The 26887-nt window shown below is 38.4% G+C and overlaps 1 protein-coding gene across 2 annotated transcripts; it reads right to left on the bottom strand.

The window, feature by feature from the left end:
- Window positions 1-26887, bottom strand: wu:fa11c10 (protein FAM110B). 2 transcript variants are annotated; one of them, XM_053481823.1, is made up of 2 exons: window positions 26762-26887; window positions 1-3362 (listed from the first exon to the last, which is right to left on the bottom strand). In XM_053481823.1, exon 2 carries the CDS (start codon window positions 2885-2887, stop codon window positions 1577-1579), a length of 1311 nt encoding a protein of 436 aa, XP_053337798.1. In that variant the 5' UTR covers window positions 2888-3362; window positions 26762-26887; the 3' UTR covers window positions 1-1576. The 2 variants fall into 2 exon arrangements, with proteins under 2 accessions (XP_053337798.1, XP_053337797.1); XM_053481822.1 differs by lacking the exon at window positions 26762-26887 and adding an exon at window positions 8879-8998.

Below are 26887 nucleotides of genomic sequence, written 5' to 3'. Positions count from 1 at the left end.
TTCTTGTAAAACATTTTCAGTTTATTAATATCATTAGAAGACATCAGAAATTCAGTCTTTAATGACTTAGTGCTGAAAGCACTAGTAGGCTGAACACACAACCCTGGTCATACTTCATTGCCCAGAGAACATGGCTAAGAATTATTTGATGCGACACAGTATTCTACACAGGTAATATGTATAAGTGTTTCACGTTCAACAATATGCATGTGAAAAGATTACGATGCACATAGAAAAAAGGAAGCATGCAAACCCTGAAAGCTTGCTATGGTGTAACATCAGACTACTGGTGAATATTTGACAATTGACCTGCTAAGAAAAAAAAAAGCATTTTGTCTCGCTTTTCTGGAACAAATAAACTCAAGTTTTCTTCAAGGCAACTTTAACCATTCTTCTCAGCAGATAAGAGTTGCGACTCACATGACAACATTACATAAACCTGTGGTGGGAGATACAGTGCTGTATGAACACAGAATAAAATGGAAGTCAAACCAAACCATAAAAAATGTTGTTGTTTTTTTAACATTATTGTTGGAATGTTTTATGGTTGCATCTGTGCTTGGCTAAAAAGGCTTTCCATTTATCACCTGTACATAAAACCATGCATGCTAACATAAACGCTTACATGCTGACAAAAATCACAGCCATGTTTAAAAAGACATTTAAAGGAACATGTTTAAAGCTGCTCAGAGTTCCTTCACAGTATCAAGTCTTGCGCTTCCATTAGTGCCATATCTCAACACACCCGTTTTGTCTTTTCGACACACTCACACTTGACGCTGAGAGAACATGTCCTCCACAGTGACCAGTAGTCAGTGTGTTAATGTTCCTTTGAGTGCATGCATCTATGTGTGGGTGTGTATGAGCACGTCTTACTATAATACATGCTGACTAGACCTTAGTCCTAGTTGTGGCTTACAGCAACTTTTCTGTCCGTGACGGGGGGTTGGGTAGACTGTGCCCTATCAGAAAGCTGTACTCGCTTCCTGAAACAGTACCTGAACTAAGCTCTTACTCATGCTGTCTTGACATATTGGAATCCACAGTTCCAATATCAATACATAGTTGATTGAATAAGACTAAATCTGATATAAAGACTAAGTACCTGATAATCAACATTACAGCTGGCCTATTGCTGTGTTCATCATAACCATCATCAACCACACTCTCATAGCTCTTAGTATCTAGTACTTTAATTATTGCTTAAAATGACTTTCACTTTCTAAGTCAATGTGCAGAGAATCTAAAGCTTGCTCCAGTCTTCTCTCCATTTGAGGTAAATCATTACAGCCCAAATTGCCTAGCCAAAAGAAGCAACAAAGGGCTGCTTTGACAAAAAGACCTATAACGACATAACACAAACAAAATGTATAAGAACTATTATCCTTGAGCTTGCTGTAAGGCGAGTAAAGAATAATCCATATGTATCACAAATATACAACACAAAATATCTTATTCAAAAAACATAATAAATATATTGCATGTAAAAAGACATCATTAAATTGGGGCATGTTTGTTCTGGATATGTCCCCGTTCTTTTCCTTCTGACCAGTTTTTTGGTGTTTCTGTGAGGCACCTATACATTGGAAACATTTTGAGAGTCCCGAGCCTGTCGGATCCCGTAGAGCCACTTGATAACACGTGCATTCCTCTCGATGACTGAGATCCCATAAGGAACACGGTCATTGGGCCTTGGACGGCCATCGTCTTCATCATCATCGTCCTCCTCCCTGTAAGGCCGGCCTTCATCCCCACACTCCGAGCTGGGTGTGCTGACGCTGCGCAGCTTTGAAATGGAAACAATATCAGAATTCGCACGTCCAAAATGCTCCATGTCCATAGTTTGCAATTCGCTGGGTTCTAACCCACAGTAATTGAAGAAACGCTCTAGGTCAGCATTCGCACGTGCATAACGGTCGCTCAGGTCTGATTTGGAGCGGTGTAGTGAGGGGCGTCTGCGTGTTGATCCTCGTGAGCTCGTAGACGACAAGCGGGTACAGGCTGGTGAGGCTGGGGGTAGCATGGCTGCTCGTAGCAACAGGGGGCTAGAGGGTACGCAAGGGGATGATGAAGAGTGTAAGGGGAGGGATGGCGATTTGAAGGATGGCGTAGGTGGAGGTGGTGCCTGTGGCTGTGGGGTTTGTCTGAGTTTAGGTTGTAGAGGTTTGGACTGAGGCTGTAGAGGCATCCTCTGTGGCTTCCTGATCTCCGCTTGTGGCCGCACATCAACCCGTCGCACAGTCACAGGGTTGCGACTGCTGTAGTTGCCCTGTACAGGGACTCTAGCAACTCTTGCTGGCACAGGTGGGGGCCTGTGGCTTGGCTCTGAAGAAGGAGAAGCAAGAGAAGAAGGCTGGACGTGACTGTTGAGCGAAGATGAAGTGCAGGATGAAGCAGGTTTCAAGAGAAAGGGCCCATTAAAGCCACAAATCTGCTGAGGTTCTGCTGACTGCCCAGACATGGTTGAAGGAGAAGGAGAGTTAGGAGCAGGAGATGAGGGATGCGGCACATCAGCAATGTTAATAAGGTTGTTAAGGGCATCCAGGTTGAGCGGCGTTGCCCTGCACGGCCCTTGTCCCCCATTTTCAGTGTCTGAGGGTCTTCGGGGAACTTTCCTGGCTGGAGGAGTGTGCAGCATCATGGCCGGAGACATTAGTGGCTTGCGAATAACTGGGGGCTTGATGGGCTCCTGCCTGGTGAGAGCCACCTGCTGGCTTTTCACATACTTGGCCTTATCGGCCTCCAGACGCTCAACAGCGCTCAGCTTGCGTGCACCAGGCTCAAGAACCCTGCGGAAATAGTCTGGGCCCTTGTTTAAAATTCGCAGAGGCATGGCAGAGGTAAAAGCCAAACGACCATCTGATGGACGAAGAGTCTCCACAGACATGATGGGTTTAGGTCAATGAATATGATGGAGGAAACAATTTAAAGAAGGGTGAACCAGAGGCCAATAGTCTTTACCCTTCGGTGTTTCCAAATGTCCAGCTCCTCCGAAAAGTCTTTTGTAGTGACTTGCACGTTCCTTTTGTCTTGGGTTTTAAGTTCTTTTCCCACCAGAGGGCCCTGACTTGAGTGATCTGCTCCTGCTGTTGTTGCTCGCTCTTTTTGTGTCACCTTCTGTCTTTTAATCCTTGCTCTTCCCAGTGCTGGTCACACAAAAAAAGATTTGTTGAAGGGGGTTGCCAGAGGTTGCATTCAGCCCGAAGAGTGACCCAGCAGAGTCAATGCAGTTGGTAAACTCAATGCTGAAACTGGTTAAAAAAAAAAGAAAAAATTTTTTGAAAAAAAGCTCTCATACACGCTGTCCCTTATAATCCCCAGAGTTTGTAATCCTGAGGTTCCCTTTTGCAAGCTGCGGCCTCCTGGAAAAGGAAAAAAAGGAAAAACATGCTCAGAAATAAGAAATAAGAGGAAGCTAAGAAATGAGTGGGAGAACACTTTTCACTGCCTCAGCTCCACACATTTAAAGCACGGTGGAGCACTGAAGAGTAAATGGGACAGATACTTGGTTTTAATGCACTGCCTGGCTCCTCCTTCTCCACTCTCAGAGGCTCCAGATGCTGTTTCATCAAGCAGCCAATAAGAGGAAAGAGAGGAGGAGGGGGAGACAGAACAGCTCTTCAGTTGGCTAATATCCCAGACTTTAACCATTGTACACACCCACCCCCCACTCACAACAAACACGCCTACTGAATTTTCATTCAAATGAAATACTTTGAAAGACAACAAAAAGGGAGAAAGGCCTGAAACAACAGCTGCAATCTTTTATGTTCAGTTTTATTAAAATGTTTGTGGGGGAATGATTAGTTCTTCTTCTTCACTTATGCTGCATTCTCATGAAAAGAATAGGGTTTGTGTATTATCTACACAAAGCACATTACTGTCATATTATCAGCCTACTGCCACAGAGATAAAAATGCTATAAATTCTTATAGCTATGAACACAACTGCAACTGTCATTAAACGATGACTAAAGAGCTATCTGTTTCTTTAATATTTAGGTTAATCCATCAAGAAACTTCCCAACAATGTTTGATTGACAGTACTTTGTAAATGTATATTTCCCTAAATATAAACAAAGTTCTAATATTGCCATGTTTCAAGAAATTATTTACTTTTTATCTCACATTCTTGCAGATTTGGACTACGAATAATATAATATCACATCTGCACTCAAATTTATTTCTATGTCCCTTCTTTGTCCTTTTATGTTGAAATACATTTTAAAATGGTTAGTTTATAGGCTTGATGGCCAGATACACAGACTAAGCAAGAGTCTAAGGCATAATGTTCTAAGAACAACAGTGGAATAATATAGCATATGAATGTGTTTAAGGATGGCACAGTGTGTACAATAACTGATTCACATATACATTCAAATATGTTCAGCTGTCCGGCAGTGGCAGGGCTTTTAATAGAAGGAGCATTTGCTGGGGATCCAGGCAGGCTAGATTTGTTGAGAGGAATCAGACCCAAACATGCAGTTACTCACTCACTCACTCACTCACACTGACTGGGACTCAGCACCCTGATGCCCTTTGCCATACACATACAGTATCCCACGGTGTAAGATTGAACGTAAATACCACAACTCAATGCCAAGTAAGATTCTATGCCATTAGACTTTAGCATACACAATATGCAAACACCAAGAGTACTATCCTGTATATTCAAGCTTTATAGCTGTTTCCCCATCTTCCTGTTTTTATTTTAAAAACACTGACTCAGATGCATGACTCAAGGACACAGATCCAGAGCCGCCCCCACCACCACCATTCACACCTTATTGCGCAATATGTACCTTAGCCACTGCTCTAGGGGCTAAAAACATTAGAGACACAGGTAAAGACTCAGGCATCTAACAAGTCAGACAAGACCGGACACGAACATACAGGAATGAATTAAACCGTGCGGAAGTGTCCATGATGTCACAGACCAACTTTGTTTGCTTACATTAATGGATAAAGACATGAAATAACAGCTGTAGCACCATGGCATCTATAAACATACTGTATGTTCATAGAGGAAATTTCATCCATTTTTAAATGCAAATTATTCAGACTTAGATATATACTAAATAATAGTGAACAGTAAAGTTGTTGTAATAGACATTCAGCCCTCCGGCATCCAGAAAAATCCTTTCTGCTTTCGAAAAGCGCCTTGTAATTAAAGGCTGATATATCCCTATAATATTTAAAGGCTTAATGGTAATATATGTCAGTTGCCAGGGAATAACTTAATGCTTCGAAAATTCAAAACACAGCTGTGATTTCCCCCACAACGAGCATTGTGTATATAATTTAGGGTATCGTTTCACATTAAAGAAACAGGTTTATGGCTGAAATCTAAACTGGGAAAACGTGACAGTATATGGCCTAAAAGCGCCATTAAAAGCAGTGGTAAAATCCTCGGCAGTCTACAGCTGGAGAGTGGAAAAAATGACCACACAAATTCCAGCTGAGAGAAACTGCATGCTGTAAATGTAAGGGGACTGTGTGAGTGGAGGCAATTTTGTGCTTGTACAATTTTTTTTCAATTACAGTCCGGAAAAGAAGAGCAGGCCAGACATATGTGAGACAGTAGAACAAGAGCAACAACAAAATGCAACGAGGGAAATAAAAACAGAAGTAGCAGAAAACAAGGGAGTCTGGGCACTGACCAGTAGTTCAGTTTTTTTTGTTGTTTTTTTTTGCCTTTAAACAAAGGAATTCCTGTAGATAAAGTCATCTAAATGATAACGAGTAGAATAATTAGACAAACCGTATCTAGTCAACAGAAGCGTCAGAAGGAAAAACAGAGGTTAATTTGAGATTTATGTGTACATGCATGTGTAAGGGAAATTATTGACATGCAAAGTAGTATCTGGACCTGACACTGACGCTCAATTCTCTCTGTTAACCTATGAGCAAAACCAACACAACTCCCCCCTGTTGGGAGGCACAGAGCACATCCAGCCAACTGCTGGTGAGAATGTTCTTTAGGCCTTACTCACTCCCTTGCAGGAGGAATGCAATTTGAAATTGCACATTTTTTGGCTAGCTAATAAAAGCAGGAGCAAAAAGAGGTAGAATGTGTAAGTTAAAGCCAGGTGGACTCTACTGCAGCATTGAGATAATGTGAACTCAAATGCAAACACAATCTTTAGGAGGTCACTTCTCTCTATCAACAACAGTGATAACTGTGATTACCCATTTACACACAATCCTCAGAGTGCACTATATGACCCTATGCCTTCAGGGAACTGGAGTATTCTATGGCATTGGTCTCAGTTCAGTTGCAATCTGGTGTGTTTTTCATGCAAATACACTTAAATTACCTTTAAGACATAATTATTAGTAGATCTCAAACATGGAGACGGAAATCATTATTCGCCTCAATGCAATAAAGAACCAATGCCATGGTGAAGACCTACTGATTGCTGACTTAATTCTATGTTATGCACACTAGGTGTGAAGTGAGCAATTGTCATGCATGGGCATTTAAGTCATTTAAAATGACATATTTTAACCTCTACAATTACCTGGAAATTAGCAGTGATCTATGGACAAAGCAATAACCCTAACATTAGGCATTACCTAATGTGACAAGCTCAGTTAGGTCTCCCTTAGGAGGCTTTCCAGCTTTTACCGTGGTAGTTGAAGGACAGTTTAATACCTCAGATGGAACACACACACACATGCGCACGCCACTCCCACAGTAACCGATGCCTGGTGCCCCAAGCAGGCTACTCTGCTTGATAACCCTGCCCATCTCTATTGCAGTCACCTTATCAGTAAGTGGCCCTTTCTTACATGCAGTGCCAGCACAATAGGACAACTCCTTCCACTAACAGCAGGAGAAAATAAACTTTGAACACAGAGGCATTCGAGTGTCAAAGAGTTGTAATAGTGCACCCCCTCCTCCTCCCAACCCACAGCCTGTCTGAGTCTAAGCCCTTGGGACTTTCTCAAGATTCATAATTCCACAAGCATTCTAGCATTGAGGGAAGAATTATGCAGCCGTCACGGACATTCTTCTTTTTGTGCCAAGCATGAAGCATGGCGAGGACACCATTGTGTCCTCTGTCCAAACAGTTACACTTGCTGAAGATGCAACAGCTAACACTAGATCACTGGAAGCCAAACTTTGTAGAAACACAGCTAGAAACTGATCCTACACATTTATTTTCCTTATTATCTGATTTTTAAAAAATTCAAAAATAAGAGCAAGTGGTTCAACACCCCTATTCTCAACCCTAGCATTGGTTTAGATAAATTAGCTCTGATAGGCAGTTTTCCATATAAAGGGGAAAATCCATCAGATATACAGTATATTCAGCCAAAAAAACTGAATTAAAGATCCAAGAATTCAGATTCTGATAAGTAGGACACATTAAGCCTTCAGGGCTCTTTTGACTGTGCAAGTACAAGCCAGCCTAAAGCCCTTCCCACGGCTGCACATTCCTCTCATGTTCCCCATTCTCGTCCATCATAGGCTGCCAGGCTTTCAGAGATAAAGTCATCTGATTCAGGGCCTATAAGGCCAAATCCATCACGATGTCATTCTTCATCAGTACCGAAATGCTACCTCAAGTCCCCTGGAAACAGAAAAAAAACTCTCAAGTAGATGAGTAGATGACTGTTGGGAAGTTTGTATCCCCCCTGACGTTTTCTCAGGATTAACAGTCATCAGGGTGCCTGGGCTCTAATCTAAACCAAAAACAGCTATAGCGTAGCAGTATCACTTCAGCAACAACCTTGCCTAGCCTAGCCAAACTGCAAAACAATGAGACTGTCGCTAGCAATGCATTTGTTGAGCAGGACAGCAGACAAATGGTCTAATCATATTATCAATTATAACCTTGGTGTAACTTGCAGTTGAATGTAATAGTAATGCAGGACCTTCGGGCCACAAGCCTGAACTTGGAAATTTAGGTGCCTAAAGGAATGACAAACTGTATTGCACAAACTCTGTACTTAAGCGTCCATGCCTCTAAATGTAAGAAAAAGCCACAGCACAGACACAAAATAATTTTTTTTGTGCCATGACTGAAAATAATTTTTGTACATATTCATGTTCACATACAAACATCCCATTACAGTAAGTGTGTAATCCCAAAGCTGAAGTAGTGGTGCAAGTGCCCCAGTCATGTCACTGCAGTCTCAGAGTGTTGTCTTTATCTTTTTCCACTATAATCAACTAAACCACCCTTTCCTACAGTGTCTCGGAGACGCACATGCACAAAATGCAACTGTTAACACAAAACAGACACGGAAAACACAAACCCTATTAAGCCAGACTATTTATCCCGGTTTAGGCAAATTTACACTGAGCTTGTTTTGGTGACAGAGGGCTTCCTTTTGTTTTCCTGACCACATGAGCAGGAAGATACCCCACCACACACACACACTAATTCACTCATCATATATTCACAGGATATGTCCCCTTATCCTGACTCATTCTCTGGATACAGTTAATACCCATGGGAAAAGTTTCCTACATAGTCAAGAAATTTACTGGTCCACATAAGAAAAAAAAAAGTTTGTGCAAGAAAAATCCAAGGACGTAGTGTGGCCCAAGGACAGAGGGCTTTTTGTCACCTCATGTAAAGTGGAGCTTAATGAGCAATAGCTTAGGCTCAGTCATCAGGAGGTTTAACAGCTCTCAATGATCGTCTAGAGATCGCCATTAACATACTTGATCAGTGAGGCATCGATGTGCTCTAGAGAGTTCTACACCGACATGGATAAAATAAGCTAAATTTCCCACTGTTTAAAAAAAGTTTAAGTAAAACATTTTAAACAGATAAAATCAAAGTGATCTTATATTCCTGCACTTCTGACCCATTACAATAATACAAATTCCTATCTAGTTAATTCATTATTGTGCAGAAACTTACCAAAGGAGGGGTGAAGACCTGTCAGCTGAAACCAGAAAATCGAAATAAATAATGTCCTGATGAGAGCAGATACTGGTTTAGAAAACTCGTGTCCCACTGAACCTGTTAGGCGCATGTGAGAGAGTTTACTGTGCAACAGAAGAGAGAACTCAAATACTCCTCCTTTCGGTCTCCCCGGCTCCACCCAGCCTGTCCAATCAGCTCTGCTGTTCAAGTACATGCAGGAAGACCATTTCCTTCTAGGCACATGACAAGAGGAACTACAAAAACATTTGCCCAAATCCCTACTTTTCCTGTACTACTTCTTTTCCCAAAGAACTGAACAATGAACTAAAGGTCTGATTTGATTTGCACATGCTCCATTTTTTTCCCTTCTTCGCTCCACATCTACTCAGTAACGAGTCATTTCCCAAAAGACTGCTCAGTAATGTTTTCCTGTTCTTCCAGCACCTTTCTGCCTCGGTCTTACTGTTAAGGAAGTGATACAACAGGGTCAGACTGCTTCATCAAAGTAGTCGGAGAGAGAGTTATGAAAACATTACACTTTTAGTGTTGCTATAAGGATATCCTGTACAGAGAGGATCTCACCTGATAAAATGGAGTGTGTGCCAATTCCAGTTCTTCACCATTCAATTCCATTTTTAGAAAACTGTTTCACACTCAATTGTTAAATCACACTCAACATTCCATATCCATGTCAAAATACTCAGTAAATGCACAGAAAATGCACTTTTATTCTGATTTTGGGACTGAACCAGGAATTCTTAAATCTGTATACTGCTTATCCTGTACAGAGTCCCAGGCGACTCAGGGCATTTGGTGGGGTACACCCTGGACAGGATGCCAGTCCAGCGCAGGGCACATAAGCACACACACTCACTCACTAATACACTACAGGAAATTTGGAAATGGCAATCAGCCTATTCTGCATTTCTTTACATAGGAGGAAACCAGAGTACCTGGAGGAACCCCCCCGAAACACACACACTGACCTAAGGCAGAAATCAAACCACTATGCCACCATTCTGCCTTGGATTCTTAAACGATTAAAATAAATTTCCAGCCAGGAAACTCCTTTCAAACTCAAGGATTTTCTCAAGGACCCCTTAGGATCAAAGATTTAATTTTACTAATAAGAAGAGCACAATACATACACACTTAGAAAACAAAAGGTAATTAAACTTTACTATTTCTTATCACTGAGGTGGTACACACAAGACTACTTATTTATATCATTCAACTTAAAAGATATCATGGATAATTCATCTGTGTGTAATAGTTTTTAAAAGCCACAATTTTCCAATTCACATGTAAAATATATTATTTGAATGACTAGGGCTTTTTGTAATTCCTGAATTGAGTTTCCCCTTACCCAAAGGTATACCAGAAACACTGCTTGACATTCACATCGCTTCCTGGTATTATTAAATTGCAGTTAGTCTAAAGTTTTAAATTAATAACCATTAATTAACAACTATAATATCATTAATGCTAGTTGATGGTAATCACCACCACCACCACTATCATGTGATAATGTCTGGGGCATATCCATGTCTGGATATACACCAGGGACTCCCAGAGGACCCCACACTGTGAGCCATGGGTTCACACCATTTCAGTAAATCTGAGATTCATTTCACCAGATGTTATACAACAGTAAATCCATCTCTCTAAACTTCACTTCATAACCAATTGAAAAGCCTTTTACCTCCTGAACCTGGATTTCAGTCTTGTTCAGACGTTGTGTTGTTATGAGCTTTTAAACTTGTATCTAAACTTATGTTGGAGAGTATTATTCTTGGCCACTGTACAGTATATTACCCAATCCAGTACAATTATGTCATGAGAATGTGCTCGAAAACATGCAGACACAGAGCAGGTAACCAGTTAAAGTCGGCCCTGACCCTCTACTGGCACTTCAGATACAGGTGTGGATGTCTTAATACATTTCTTCATCCTGTAACGTTTGAAACCGACACCACTAGTCCCAGGGGCTCATATCTGAGTGACACAATAGGAACGAATCACAGTTACCTACGGCTACAGTAACAGATATTAATGAGAACGGCTGTAATTCTGTCCGAGCTGTGGGTGGCAGCTCCCTTTTTCCACCTGGAAAGACCCGATAGAAAAATAAATAAATAAATAAATAAGAAGAAGAAGAAGAAGATCACCCTAACGATCCGTGTGCACTAAAGCACAAAGGGAGACAGCAGTAGAGTTTTAATGAGATGTCATAGCATCAATTGTGCATCAATTAATGTGTTACATAAAGGAAATGTCATTGCCGGGCTTTTCATCTTCAAGTCTTCACCATGCTATCAAGTTCAGTGCATGAGGTGATGCTTCTCTCACCCCTGAACTCCAACCTCAAACCCCGGGTTGTAATTTCATCTCTCCACAACTGCGATGCTTAAAGTCGGTCAGTCCTACTGCAAGAGCTTGTCAGTGCCTGCTGCCTTTCGACCAAACTATTCATCTAAACCATGAAGGAGTGGCAGGCTTTTTGAATAGGAGGATTACAGACAAAAAGTTTAGGGTGGAGGATTACTGCTTGAACCCATTCTTTATACAGAACATCATAAACCATGCTCTAAGACACACACAATTACATCGCCAGACAAACAGGATTTCACATTTCTAAAACACAGCTTTCAGGAAATACACATTAGGCCAGAAGCAGAAATGCTTACTCAAGCAAACACTACCAAGAGCAGGAAAATGGGGAAATCAGACATAGCATAGGAGAATCTGTATAAACGTACAAGGCAATTAATCTGACATTTTCTCTTATAGTGTAACAGGAAAATACAATCAGTCGAATAGGTTCGTTTTGAGGTCAAAGTTGCACTAGTCTACATTACCAACCACAAAAACACCCACTCACACACACACAGGTTAATGGGGTTAACCAGTGCCAGCTTTAACGGTAACAAAAATACACACATGGGGAAAAGGTGAGTGTACTCTTAGTCAATTTGCTCATGCTTGACTGTAATTATGTTTCACAACAGAGATGCTCTGAGCAAGCACAGTAGAAGCAGAGGGTGGGAGTTGCTTTGCCCTTGATTTGCCCTTTTGTTTCTCAGTGGACAGTGTGGTATTGTACAGTATTACTAAACCCACTACAGAGCCATTGTTTCCAATGACACAGTGGTACTGACAACATCCCTGCAGGTTGTGATGAGTGATATGTTTATCAATGTAACTCTAGCATCAAAACCAACATCAGTAGCAAAAATGGTTTTCCATTATACCTATTGTAATCAGCTGTTAAACATTTATAGCAGCTGTTACACAAAACAGTTATACATTACTGGTGTTTATTTGTTAAAGGGTTTTTAGATTTCCTGTCCATACTATAGTAATTGAGTTTGATGTTTGATATTACGTTTCTGTCCAATGATCTCAAAGTAGGGTTTGGGAAACATCAGTGATTTGTATGAAATATAAGTATAATATTATGAAGTATAATATTTTGTTTGCATGGACATGTAGCCTGTTTTTGGCACTGGCAAGTTTAATTAAAATTTAATAACCCATAAAGAATTAGGGCTATAAATAATGTCAACTTTAACCTGTTCTGTCAGTGGGATGTTTGAAATAGAATGCTACAATAAAAACCATTTAAGTAATGAGCCTGTTTGAAAAATTGGATTACACTCATAATCCAAAAAAGACACTATCCTGGTTTTATTATTTGTACCATGCTCTGAACATGTGAGACACATCTATTTAAAATGGGACATGGATAAAATACATACAACCACATAAATAAACTACATAAATGGATTTGATTGGATAAACAAGATGCTTACCACGTTTAGGTTGGGTAGTTAATGGAAGTAAAAAAGATTAGTGATTATAGGTTTGTTATTATACCATAATGTCTGCTGGTGGAAGGGTAATTATAGGCTATACAGTATGTGCATGTATGTCAGATCTGAAAAAATACACACAAAGGGAAAAAAGTGTGTGGTTCCAGAGTGCATTCCCAGACTAATTCCATATGGTTCGAACAAGTAAAGTCAGCAAACAAACAAAGTTATTTAAACTATGTCATAACCACATCATATTTGGCAGTGGCTATTAGATTCTGCTGTGGAAAAGACAACACACTCTGTCAGTGCAAAGTCATTCTGTTGTTTATCAAGTGATATTTACTATCTCCGCATTCTTTAGAATACACATCACTTCTTTTCACACTGTCGACACATTAGTTGTATTAAATTAGGGACCAAGCGACAGTGTCCTGTCTGTCCCCAGGCTTACACACACTTCAACCAAGGGTGAGAAAGTAATTGAATTGAGTTTTACATTAAAATATATATATATATATATATATATATATATATATATATATATATATATATATATATATATAAAAATCAGCCCATTCCCGAAAAACTTTAAGCTGTTGTGTTATGTTTTGCAAGTTAAAACTTAAAAATATAGGCTTTGTGTGTGTTTCGGAAAAGTGCAGCTAAGCTTTCCAGGATGATAGTTGTGAAATAAGCTTTTTTTTTTTTTTATAAAACTAAATACTCATTCCAGCAGACCTTAATGTCTTTCACGCTACTGACGACTCATTAGTACTAGACAGGAGTGTGTCTTGGTAAACACTTCCAGAAAGGTAAAAAGGAAAAACACAGGAAGGAGTTAACCTAAACTGTAATCTTGGACTCTCCACAGATCCCACCAGTGTACACGTTTAAAAAAACACCATTTAGGAAAAGAAGCGTTATGAGGCAACCTTCACCGTCAAGTACAGCCAGCAGGGACATGGGGGAGAGAAGGGAAGCATGATGTCAGGAGCAGGCTCTGAGAATAGAACAAGGGTGTCACTGAATATCCAACATTTCACAAGGCACTGATAGAGGCTTATCTCCAAAATAGAGACATGAACTGTGAACTAACAGCATTGTTAAAGAGTGAGCAACAAGATGAGAGAAACAGACTGAGATAAAACAGAGATAAACGTGATCAGTTATCTTACGCCAGAACCGGCAATGGATAATGTGAAGTCACTGGAATGTTTTTACGGAATATTGAGTATATGAAATAGCGATCTGGTTTGATTAAGGAAACACTGTGAAATGTATATCTTGAAACCTAGCTCTGCTTGCTCAGAGGCCATACAGTTTGCCTTACCTTTGAAAGACAGGAATTTACATACATCATGCTCCAATCAAGTGTTCAATGTTTAACATGTTTGCTTGTATGGGCAAATAAGTGGACAAAGTGGCGGCACGTGTTGCACATTTACTTTCCCAAACACCACCATTGTCTCCATTCAAGCATCGTGGCTTTCCAAGTCTAACTCACTCTCTCTACACACACTCACACGGCACCTGTAGGTTATACAGTTAAATTATTTTTTTTCCGAATGGCATTACGTCTCGAATCAAGGATTTCTTTATTAAGCTTGGAAAAAAAGATTTTCTTAATCTTATTATTTTGATTCATACACATTCACATTTCATAGAAACTTCCATAATTTCTTTTTAATTTGGATTGTGTAAAGCTGCTTTGCGACAATGACAATTGTTAAAAGCACTATATAAATAAAATCGAATTGGACTAAATTGAAATAGACTGAATTAATTATATTATTACCTGGAACACTGTACAGGACAACCTCAATAAGGTCTTAGCTGAATTCTATAACAGAATACAGACTAATGTGTTCTCCATGTCAGATAGACTTCCACTCCACTCACTCACTCACACACATTGTCTATACCGCTTTATCCTGTATTCAGGGTCTCTGGGAGCCTGGAGTCTATCCCATGAGAATTAGGACACAAGGCAGGGTACACCCTGGACAGGATGCCAATCCTTCGCAGGGCACACACACTACAGGCGATTTGGGACCAATTAGCTGTGGAAGGAAACCGGAGTACCCGAAGGAAACCCACCAAGCACAGGGAAAACATGCAAACGCCATTCACACTGAGACGGGAATCGAGTCTGGCCGGGAATCAAACCCGGATCCTGGATGCATGAGGCCCCTGATAGACTTACAGTTACATGAAACTACTGTGTTCGTCTTATGTGACCAATCCTTGCAAGCTGGGCTCATCAACATTCTTCAAAGTGAACTTGAGGTGATAAAGTTCATTTTTCTGTTCCGTTTACATTTTGCCATTGCCACCATCACAGCTGAGATTTTAACAGAATTATTTTTTCAAACACTGCATACAGAAATTCTTGTCAGATGTTTTTGGTTGTAATGGCAAGAAGGCCAAGGGTTTAAAACAGCAGAATTCATGCACAACCAAAGAAATCTGTGACGATGTGAGATTTTCGGGAGTGAAAGATCTGGTTTCTTTAAAAATAATAATAATAATTTTGGGTTTTTATATACAGTATATATATATTTTGGTCTCTATGTATAAGGTTGTATTTCTAATAATCATTGCATTTTTAATTTAAGGGGGAAAATTATTCAAATGTTTGATTCTGATTTAGATTTCAGGTTTCTTTTTTAAAAAGAAAGAAAGAAAGAAGGAAGAATGGAGGGATTTACAGGGTAAAATTATATTTTATATATATATATATATATATATATATATATATAGATTGGGCCAGTTTTTAAAGAATGGAAAGGAAAAACTGTCCTGCCACTGTGAGTACCTTGCCTTTTTGTTGACTTGCAGTCTCATGGAAACAAATGCGAATAAACCTTTTTTTTTTTTAAGTTCCTATGTAAGTACAAAACTGAAAAGAGGTCTTTGACTCTTAAATACAGGCGTGCTTGTGAACAAACCCGAAACAGAGGAAGTTGCTGTGGCCTAAATGCCAGTTTCATCATTAGGAGGGAAGAGCAAAGATGTGCTTCTCCTCTACCGTTCCTGCCGCAATACAGTTATGCATTATGTTTAAAATTACGGCATGTGTGTATCTCTGTGTGGGTCTGAATATTTGCGGTCTGTCTGGGCGTTCACTCCACACACACACACACACCGTTTTAAGCGCACTTGCTCCTGAAAATACTCTAAATCCAGCACTCAGACACCGCCCCAAGGCAAACTTTCTGTAATTACCCAGAACTACTCTAGCTTTACCATGTAGCTACTTGACATGTCCAAGAAGCACTGTGTACTCGTTTTAACTGCATGCGTGAAATAATAATAATAAAAAATACAACTTAAAAAGCTTTAAAAAAGGTGTACATTAATTTATCTTATTAAACTAGCAGCATTTTAGCAGAACAGCTAAATAATGCAGATTCTTTATTACACAACTGATATATAAAACAGCATTTAAAACTTAGCTCACCTGTCAGACGCCGCAGAGGTGTGAAATAAATCAATGCAATTTTTATTTTATTTTAATGATATTATAAACTCATACACAACACTGCATACGGGTTATCACGTACATCACCTTTTCTTTAAATCCACCGGCTATGAAAAGTTCGGTTCAGTTCCTGCAGGGAGTGTACCACCACGGGGAACATGATTTAGCTGGAAATGGGGATCGGTATAATAAAACGTGTTCAATGCCTGAACCAGAATGCGTTTTCTTTCACAATATAGATACTTTCATATACCAGTAAAAACGACATATCACTGGGTATAAGGATTTTTTTTTTTTTTTACTTTCCGGAGGCAGAAATTTCGTGCACCCCCATTAAATACATAGTATGCCCCCAAACCCGCCATTGGTCGTTTTGTAGTTCGGAAGACGCAGCCAAGTTTCCAAGGTAACAAGAAACAGCTGCGGTGGGAACCCGAAACTGCTCTTTGGATGACGTCATGCCCATGAGGCCTACCTCAACTGACAGCCAAACACTGCACCCTATTCACCATTCACTATATAGTGCACGAGTGTGTAAGTTTTGCCACTTTGCACCCGTGACTGAAAGTTTAGTAAAGATCCAGAAAGTTAAAAAAAGTAAAAAATTATATACTTTAAACATTACACATAATTATTTAATAATAATAAAGAGGGCCAAGTGGAGAAAATTTGTACGTTGGGGATTTTTTTATGCTTTAAATATCAGTTATTTAAATATTCACAAAATAAATATATAAACAAAAGAAAACCAAAACTATGAGAGGAAAAGCAAGAGAGCCTCCGAGAGTTAGAAGGTTAGAATCCTGCTTGTAGGTGTGTGTCGAAATCAGCATCACGCTTTAGAGATTGAGTTCCCATTGTGTATTGGAGACGAGCTAGCATTGTCAACGGTGTTATGGGGGATGGGAAGATGGTGGGTTAATCCACAGCCTTTGCTTTTTTCCTTACAAAAGTGGCACCCATTATGCAAAATAATGATCTAATTTTTGGGCCTCAAAGTGTGAAACACGTTAATTTAGCACAATTGTTTGTGCACAGTGACAGGACGGTGTTGAAGAACCTTTGCCACTCTAGCCTAACATCATTTAATCACAGTCAGGCAAACGTCCTTTTCACATTCATCATTGAATTACATTAAGTATTCATTTAGGAAGTCTAAATTCAGTCTCAAAACTGAAAATGGGACAAGAGGAAAGAGACTTGTCTAGACCAAATTCTTCCCACTTTGCTAGCAGCTAAATCTTTGTATCTTCTTTTGTGACTTCCCTCTTTGGGTCTAGAACAATGGGAGCTCCAATGTCCATGATTCAAACCTTACCCTGAGAGACGGAAACAGAAACTCTATGAAGCAAAGAAATACAGTTGCTGAGGAAAATACCTCAACTGTTGATCAGCTCTAATTACCAGTTTAATAATAATTTATACATTATTTCCAGGTCTGCTATTAGTAATGGGGTTTATTTTCCATGGAACAAAAATGCGTGCAGTTTTCCGTGCTGCCAGTGTAAATATAGCCAAAGGCAAAAGCGACATGACAGATTTATGAATTTGTGAATAACAACATAAAAGCACTGACTATGACAGCAGTGACAAAAGTAGTCATAGCTGAAATATTTTAGTGTGAATGGGTCAAGATAATATCTCCGTCTGTTTCTATAAAGGTCTTTATCTTTGATAATGAGGCACACAAAACTACAACAAAATGCAAAAACTTTATCACATAACCAAATTCACTGATCTTTTTAATCAGTAACTACTTTATCATAGTCATCTTTACAATGAATTTAGATTTTATTACAGGAAATCTGCACATGAGATTGGAATATAGCCTGAAATGAAAAAAAAAAAAATGAAGAAATTGAAGACCAAATTTATACTAGCTTGAATTTGTGGTAGATTTCGCAGATGTTGCTTTATTATCAAAAGTAATGGTCACATTATTTATGTGTTAATAGTCCAGTGTATTTTAGGACTAATATTGTATATTGGTTTTGTCTAATAAGTATTGCATATGCCATGCATTGTTTTCTTAAAATTTGATCTGACAGTGTCATCGTACAACATCAGCTTTTTCTGTTAACCTTTCTTTTTTTCCCCCCACACTTAGAAATGAAAAGTCTCTTTGTTTGTACTAATATAGCAATACCACTATGTTAACATTCCCTTTTCCAAATAATCACTAAAAACACAACTCATTTTCACAAGTAATAAGGAAAACTTCTACCTAGAAAAAGACACTACTATGATTCACTACCAGCTATTGTTTTGCACTGTGGAGAGTCAAGTTACCATGTGTTTTTAATGACTTCCCCATAAAAAGGATCCAGGGCCTCATCCTCTGACTGACTTCACACTAATACTGGCCACCATTAAAGGGGAGGAAATCTCTAGCACTCCTCAAATACATAATTATAGTTACCTCGGCCGCTCTGGGGGGGCATCATCCGAGCGGATAAAACTTTCTCACAGAAAAGCGTGTGCTCTGCTTTTGTTGACTTTCTTGCTTAGATTAGCAAAGCAAGAACTGAGATTAGTGTACGTATGTCACTTTTATTAAATATAAAATCTGCATGTTTCTACACAGTACACAGGAGTCCATGTTTGTCTATAATATTTAAAATGGTTATTTCACAATGATATATGTGATTTTCAAATATTACTTAATATCTTTTCTGTGTTCTCTGAATTATTTTTATTTTAAATTTTTAAATAGTGTTTTTAAATTATGGGTCATGTACATGTTTATGCATTTTTACATGTTTACAGGCAACCATTACTTGGTTCATGTTTATAATTAGTAAATATGAATACCTACTTAAATAACAGGAAAATCTACTTTAGTCACCGTTTATCTCCCATGTATTGAGGAGGTACAAAGGCAAATCCAGGATATTAATACAAATTCAAAGTTGATGAAACTCTCTCACTCCTTCCCTCCCTTTTTTCCCCCAACGACTTGCAGTATTGCTTCATATAGCAATACTGTAGAAAAGAGTATTAAACAACACGAAAATGACATTTGACTTTAAAAGTCAAATATGATGATTTACACAGAGATGTTATTACAAAATAACCAATAAATCACGTATATGCTTAACAATAGACGTAAACACTTAATTCCATATTGCTGGGTTAGTACCATGACGTTTTCTTCTGTAAAACACAGAAGATAAAATGCTGCATAAAATGTTCCATGAAGCAGGGAGCTGCAGAACCTTGTTTAATATACTACTTTACATTTAACCATACAATCTACCTTAAAGTCAGTAAGCTGTTGGGGTAGAACCTGACCTCGGCAGCTAGGTGTTTTGGATGCAATATAAATAAAGATTGAGGTGATGCTGCATCCCATTAGCTATTCACACCTCCCGTTCCATTTCTGCAAACCTGTAATAACAACATCTGACACCACTTTTCTTCTGTGCACTTCATTTCTACCTCCTCCTACTTTTGCTCTCTTGTTATTTGGCCTCCATTAGACCTTTCATTCACTGGCTGGTCCCCTCTCCCTGTAGAGTCTACCCAACAGGCCCACTGGGTCAAGACCAGCAGATGCCAAGCAGCAGAGGCACACCGAATCAAAATAGACAACAGACCTTCACCAACTCTCTCTTCCCCCTTGTTAGAAACTCGTGATGATCTATAGAAAGCTATAAGGTGGTGTGTGGGTGCATGGTGCTCTAAAGTGGGTGGTGTCCCATTTAGGGTGTCCACTGTTATTCCTCAGAGTCACAACCCTGACCAGGATAAAGTAGTAACTAATGACAACTAAATGGTGATTATTGCAGGTGTAGTTTTACCTTTTTTATTAGAATGCTTCGTAGTCACCATCACTCGAGGAATGCCTTGATAATGATAGAGAAGAGTCTCTATGTCTTAGCGTTATTAAATATGGATTATAAAACAATATGTTATGCATGTTATATAGGCACATTCAAATGAAGGACAGCAAACCCCTTTTTTGGTGGTTTAAAGGGTCAGTTTCTTGGTTTTCTCATGTTAGCCTGCAGCAAAGACGAGGAAATATGGACATTTCGACAGTTAATGGAAGTTTATTGTGGACATAAACTGAGCATAATGAAAATGCATTATAGTGATGATGAGGAACATTGTACTCTAACTAATCGCTCATGCAGAACTTCCCGAAACTAGCAACCATTTTTTTGACATGTAGGTTGTATATTTTTATGAAAAGTATAAACAATGGTAATCGGTGGTTACGCACTTCAAATATACATAAACAGATATAAATTTATTTAAAAAACATGCTGATTAAAAATATTTTTAGATAGCTCTCATAAATATATCAGAGTTCCCTTTTTTCCTGTTCCTGTGCCTACCCTACCTCCACTTCCCTTTTCCCTCTTCATACAAGCAGCTGCGCTGCCTCTTTTACTCAATGGCAAGCCCCAAGAGGGTGAGGGGAGGAGGGCTGGAGAATGAGTGTGAGTGTGACTAGACACCAAAGGTCAGAGTTCGAGCCTGCATGTGCCATGGTTTTTTGTATAAAAATTATGGTAGGGCATGCCTACTACTCATGCAGGAATTGATAATCTATAAAAATCAAATTTGCATTGCAAACATGTAAAACAGATACAAAAATGTCATCTTCTACCATTGAAACACACAAACATCGATGAGAATTGAGAGATATGACCAAAAAGAGAAAAACCTCTTAAGTAGGGGCTTATAAAAAATAATATTAACATTTATTTATTGCTAGTGCATCTTTCCCTTCCTTTACATTTCTCTCTTCCTGCACTAGTCTTTTGAATCTGCCCAGAAGTGAAGAAACACATGACATATGTTCAGTACATAGTGATAACTCCTTTCAGCTAAACTATGAATTATAAAGAAAGATGAATAATGGATGGAGCACAATGTTTTTGTCCTGGAACTCAGCAAATATGATTGAAACTCAGAGTCTGGCAATAGATCTGCAGTGAAACAAATTCATATCATTCAAATTTGTAAAATCCGGCACTTCATTATCATCAATTTCATAAATTTCTTAACATAGAGGGTGCGATATCAGCACCAATTTAAAGAAAATAAACACAGCAATATGTTTAAGTAACACTTATTTTTCTTTAGTATGAAAATGACATTTAAAACTTTTATAAATGTTGAAACACTGAGACTCCAGCATTTTTTTTTAAATCTATTATAAGCATAAGTAATTTTACTGTTTACTTGTTAAATAAAACATCTAATAATTATAAAGGAAACTTGAAATTCATCAATAATTATTTACTTAAGTACACTACCAGTCAAAAGTGTTTTTATTATTATTTCTTTTTATTTCTACATTGTTAAATAATGCTTAAGGCATCCAAAATATGCAACAATCTGATATTATTGATAATATAATATATTATTATTATAGATAATCTGATTGATATTGAGACAGTTGATATTGAGATGAGTCTGCTACTTATGTTCTGTAAAGCCTTCATAACGACTCTAACATGAGGTGCCGTTAATTGGTCGTTTTTGAGGCTGGTATCTCTAAATGAACTTCAGCAGCAGAGAAGAAGTTTGAAAATTGTTTGAAATTGTTCATTAATTACCCTATCCCATACTGTATGTGTTATTCCATAATTTGGAAATCTGTAGTATTGTTCTAGAATCTAAAAAAAATAATAATATTTATACTTGTGTCCAAACTTTCGACTGGTACTCTACATAAAATTCAAACCCATTAGAAATGTTACTAAAGTAGTCCAATAGAACCTGTACCATAGTATATAATAACATGTTTTTTGACAGTATCATGGTACTTATTTGCTGACAAAGCACATGAACCACAGCATGGTACATTAGAACATGTACCAGCATATTTTCAAAATATGTTATATGTCTTATTGTACCATAATGGTAATATTTATATAGTATGATGCCTTTGTATCTATATAACCATAATGAAATACCATAGTGTATGTTAAAATTGTTAATATTACATAAATTGGTACTGCCTATTATACTGCACTAAAATAAAATAAGTACCATACTAGCGTATGTACTAACATACAGTATCTAAATGATACAGTATATAGAACCATGCCATAGAAGATACCAGCTGTATCCTAGTAATTAGTAAGTACTATGGTTTTCACCAAAGTATTGCAATACATGGTACCCATTAAAGTACCACAGTACTGTGGTCATACCATAATAATGTCTGAAATAAAATAGTAATACTATGATATATTATAAAAACTGTGGTAACTGGAGGGAGAAACTCTATATGTAGCAAATATAGGCTTTGGCTCCATTAGGTTGGTGAAATAATATGTGTAAAACAGACAAGAAGCTACACAGAGAGGAGTTAAAGTTAGTTGTGCTTTAAAACCCAGGGAAGTGAACAACCAAAATGTGATTAATAAATCATTAAGAGTGTATAGACTCACTCGTAGCTATAGTTAGGTATGATGTACACTGGGCCCCATACCTGGACTGGGCCTGGACCCCAATAATTTAGAATTCTTATTGTTTCTTACTTCATGTAACTCGATTCAATTCAGAACAATGGCGACCTGATAATGCAGTGGCAAAATCAAGCCCACTGTATAGAAAGCAGTGATGACTGTTTCTTTGCTGACCTGAATGCAGCTGAGAAGGACTCTCTAGGTGTGATCTAGACTGAGCCCTTTGCCCTTGCTCTTTATCTAGACAGAATTAATAGTCTGGTATGTGTAACTCTTATGAGACACTACAATCCAAGACTTGTGTAAGAATATGCAAGGACACTTGATATAGTCTCCTCGAAAAAATATTGGAACAGCAACACTATTTTTTTTTCAGCTATACTGAAGAGGATTGGGTATAAGATCAAAAGTAACTTCCTTTTTTTCCCCCTTTCAATCTCCTCTGTCATTACACCACCACCACTGTGCTTCACCAATGAGCATGTATGTTTTGGATCATGAGCAGTTTCTCCACTCTCCATTGTTTGACCTTTCCATCACTTTTTGCAGAGGTTAATTTCAGTTTCAGAACATTGTATATCATGTCTGTAATTTTTTGCAAATTCCAATCTGACCTTCTAATTATTACTGCTGGTGAGTTATTTGCATCTTGTGGTATGGTCTTTATATTTCTGCTCGTAAAGTCATCTTCCAGTGGTGGATTGTGGTACCTTCCTATTTGTGAGGGTAATTGATGACGTTCTTTACAGATCTTATGATGTTTTTGTCATCAACTACTGTTGTTTTTCTTGTCTGACCTTGTTAATATCTGGCTATTAAATAACAGGGCCATTCCAATTTGTGGTCGTGGCTAGACCTAGTGGTTATGCACTGGCTCTAATCTACTTTTCATCTTTTTCCAGCTTCAATTGGCTTTTTTCCCATAAACAGCTCTCTGTTTTCATGTGAGTTTATTCTTTTCAACAATGCAGTTTTCTTAGGCAAAACTCAGGGCTCAAACCAAGAGTAAACATTCAATCAATCAATTGTTTATACAATCGGTGTACAAGGCACACCTGGAAAACAAGAAACACCTGTCATGCATACGTTCCATTATTTTTGATTGCTTAAAAAAGTGGTATTTTCTCAAACTAAAATTGGCATGTGTTAAGTCGTTTAATGCGTATAGATATATCAGTAAATATCAGTAAATTAAAGCTAAGAGTGTTATATATCATCTCATTCGTCTTTTGATCTCAAACCCAAATGCCTTCAGTGTAAAGAAAAAACAAAACATTTGGCTTCACTGTCCCAATACTTTCAGAGGGAACTGTAAATGTGAATAAAACTTTACGGTGCATCATTACTAAAAAAGTAAGGTTGCTATAAAAATACACAATGTCGACTGTCGTATTAATGTAGAAGATCAAATATTTAAATTATTTTGCGAACTAAAATATATAACTCAATAAAATTTTACAGTCTAACTTAATTCAGGGCAAGTTACAGAATAATTTTAAAATAGCAGCTATTAATTAGCAAATGTGCAGATTTCACATTTTTGATCACGCACACTACAGTATTTGACACTGTGGACATGCCAGAGCCTCATACACAAGCAGTCACGCACACACATGTGAGACTTGCATAAGTTTTTTTTTTCTTTGTTTAGTTTTTTTGCCAACTAAATGGAATTAAATTTCCGTGTTGATGCTTGGATCATGCACGTAGTTTGCTTCTCAGAATAGCAAAAATACTTCAGCCTACACACCTGGCACACAACATAACGCTTTCCACAGAATTCTTACATAATAGTTAAATAATTACATGAGGATACCACTCCTTGCTAATAGTGGCATACAGAAGATAGATAACTTTATGCAGTTCTGAATTAAAATTAAAATTAATAAGTACAGTTTAGGGATATTCAAAGATGCATATCAGAACTCACTTTACAAGTATGGAATCTTTTCTGGTGTTTCTTTTTCTATTTTTCTATTATCACAGTTAGATTTTGATGCTGCCTGCTGATATGTCTATAGAGTGAAATGAAGCAGGGATCATGATTTGGCATTCAAAGAAATATGTAAGCACAACACACAATGCTTTGTTAAAAAAAAAAGTCAGACTTGTTGCTTGGAGCTCTGAGTGTGCCTGTAGAAGAGGCAGAGCCTTGCTGTCACGCCCTGAGGCAAAACGCTTAATCTAGTTTCCTTGATTAAACATTCTCTCTGTAGATTTTATATAAACAAGATTGCTATTCCCAACTGATCACTGTAATTGTGTATGAATATTTTCACTATGGCAAGTGAGGTTGTGTTGCACAAGAACAAACTGGAAAAAGATGGAGAAGTTTTAATCAGTGGATAAATGAGGTTATAATGGTTCTATACACATTGACACATTCTGCTCAAGATGTTACTGCTATTGAAGCAGAACTGAAAGAGGAGGTACAGCTCAGGACTGTGGTGAGCACACAAATTGAGCAACAGAAGGCAAACAAGGCTCCCAAAACAGGGAACTACAGAGAGTGACCCATTTACCCAGCATGCCTCAGGCTCTTTTGTAAAGCCAGCATTCAAACAGGCTACACCAGAAGTTTAAAGAGAAAAAGAGAAACAGCGAGATGAAGACTAGCCAACTAACTGGCGACACTGCCAAACACAAGACTGGGTCATGTTATGCTTGATGCTCTCGGTCATGTTCGAGAACCTTTGACTTGCACCTCCCACTCACATGCTGGTCATATTTTAAGCAGATTTTGGATAAAACAACAAACAAAAATATGAATAATAATTAATTAAACAACAGAAACCAAATAAAAATGAGAAGGTGGTGTAATCTACAGAGCAGAAGACAACCCCTATACATATTTACCTTTGCATACACAGGTCAAGGATGAGATTAAAAACATTCACAATTAAAAATACCTAGGTTTTGGCAATCGCTTGTGCTACTGGGGTGGATGTGGCCCCTTGGGCAGGCCTGGACTGACCATAGGGCATACCGGGCAATGCCTGCCTGACCGACGCACATTTTTGGGCTGGGGCCGTCAGTTATAATTTAATATTTTTTAAAAAGTTCATTAGGCCAATTTATTTATTACCACAACGGTAGAGTATCTAAGACATGAATCGTGGCCAATTGGTTGACTGTCTTAAAGGACATTGACCTAGGCCAATGAAATCTCAGGCCACGTGGAGCGGCACAAAGGAGTGTAAATAAGGTAAATAATCATATTTGGCTGCTATGGCCAAAAATGCCAGGGCCGTTTTTTGGCCACAGTCCAGCCCTGTCCTTGGGGAATGACTCTACAAGGCCACTGAGGTTGTGCTGTAGTGTCTTGCACCAGGACATTGGTCGCTCATCCTTCAGTGCTGCAGTTTCGTTATGGGACCTCCCTGAATCGGACTTGTTTGCCTGGCACATCCACAATGGTTGCTCAATCGACTTGGGATCTGGGATTTTGGAGGCTGGGTCGGCGGCCTTGGGCTGAATGTCTGCTGGGCCCTGTGTGCAATAGGCTTTGGTGTACTGGGTGGAACTCTCAACCCTCCATACCATAGCTAAATGTCCCTGGGCATCAACCTCTAAGTACCATATTCTGAAAGTTACAGACAAACTTTCCTATAAAAATTGAACTGTACAATAGACAACAAGGACAACAAGGCTAAGGTTGTGTGTTTCTTATCAGAGGATTTTAAGTTAAAATCCCATATCTGACACCTTGACCACTTGAAAGTCTTTCTAAAAAGAAAAAAAAACACAAAATAAGTATGTGTATGATTAGATTGTGTTATTAAAAAAATGGGGATGCCATACTAACACACCAGTATGCTTCTGTCCATGTGGCCTGTTATACTGTAGCTTCTCCCACAAGTGTTGGTTTAAACCATATGCTTTCTTAAAATACTGTACCATGTCTTCATGTCAGCCCACAGCTAGAAATAAACTATTACCATTCCCCACTTTGAACATAGTATGAGATCAGTGGAACTTTTTAGACAAGAAACACAGCAGCTATTCCTATGTGTTAGGCCTTTACTCCGTTTGAATTATACTAAAAATATATTACGGATCTTGGTGGAGGAAATTGGTTATATAATACAAATTATATATTGTATTGTATATATTGTATGGATATAAACATAAAAAAATTGCTAATCCTACTTACTTGACAATGTGGGTTCTTCCAGGCAGGTTCCACATTAAGCTCCTCTACCAGATAAAAATAAATATACAGACTGTGAGTTTCTCTGGGTGAAGTTGTAATCAGCATCCATCAAAAGGCCAGACCTGA

The sequence above is a fragment of the Clarias gariepinus genome, chromosome 22 (genome assembly GCF_024256425.1).
Source record: "Clarias gariepinus isolate MV-2021 ecotype Netherlands chromosome 22, CGAR_prim_01v2, whole genome shotgun sequence".
Classification (NCBI taxonomy): Eukaryota; Metazoa; Chordata; class Actinopteri; order Siluriformes; family Clariidae; genus Clarias; species Clarias gariepinus.
The sequence above is the reverse complement of the archived record's forward strand: the minus strand, read 5'-3'. Positions and strand labels throughout refer to the sequence as shown.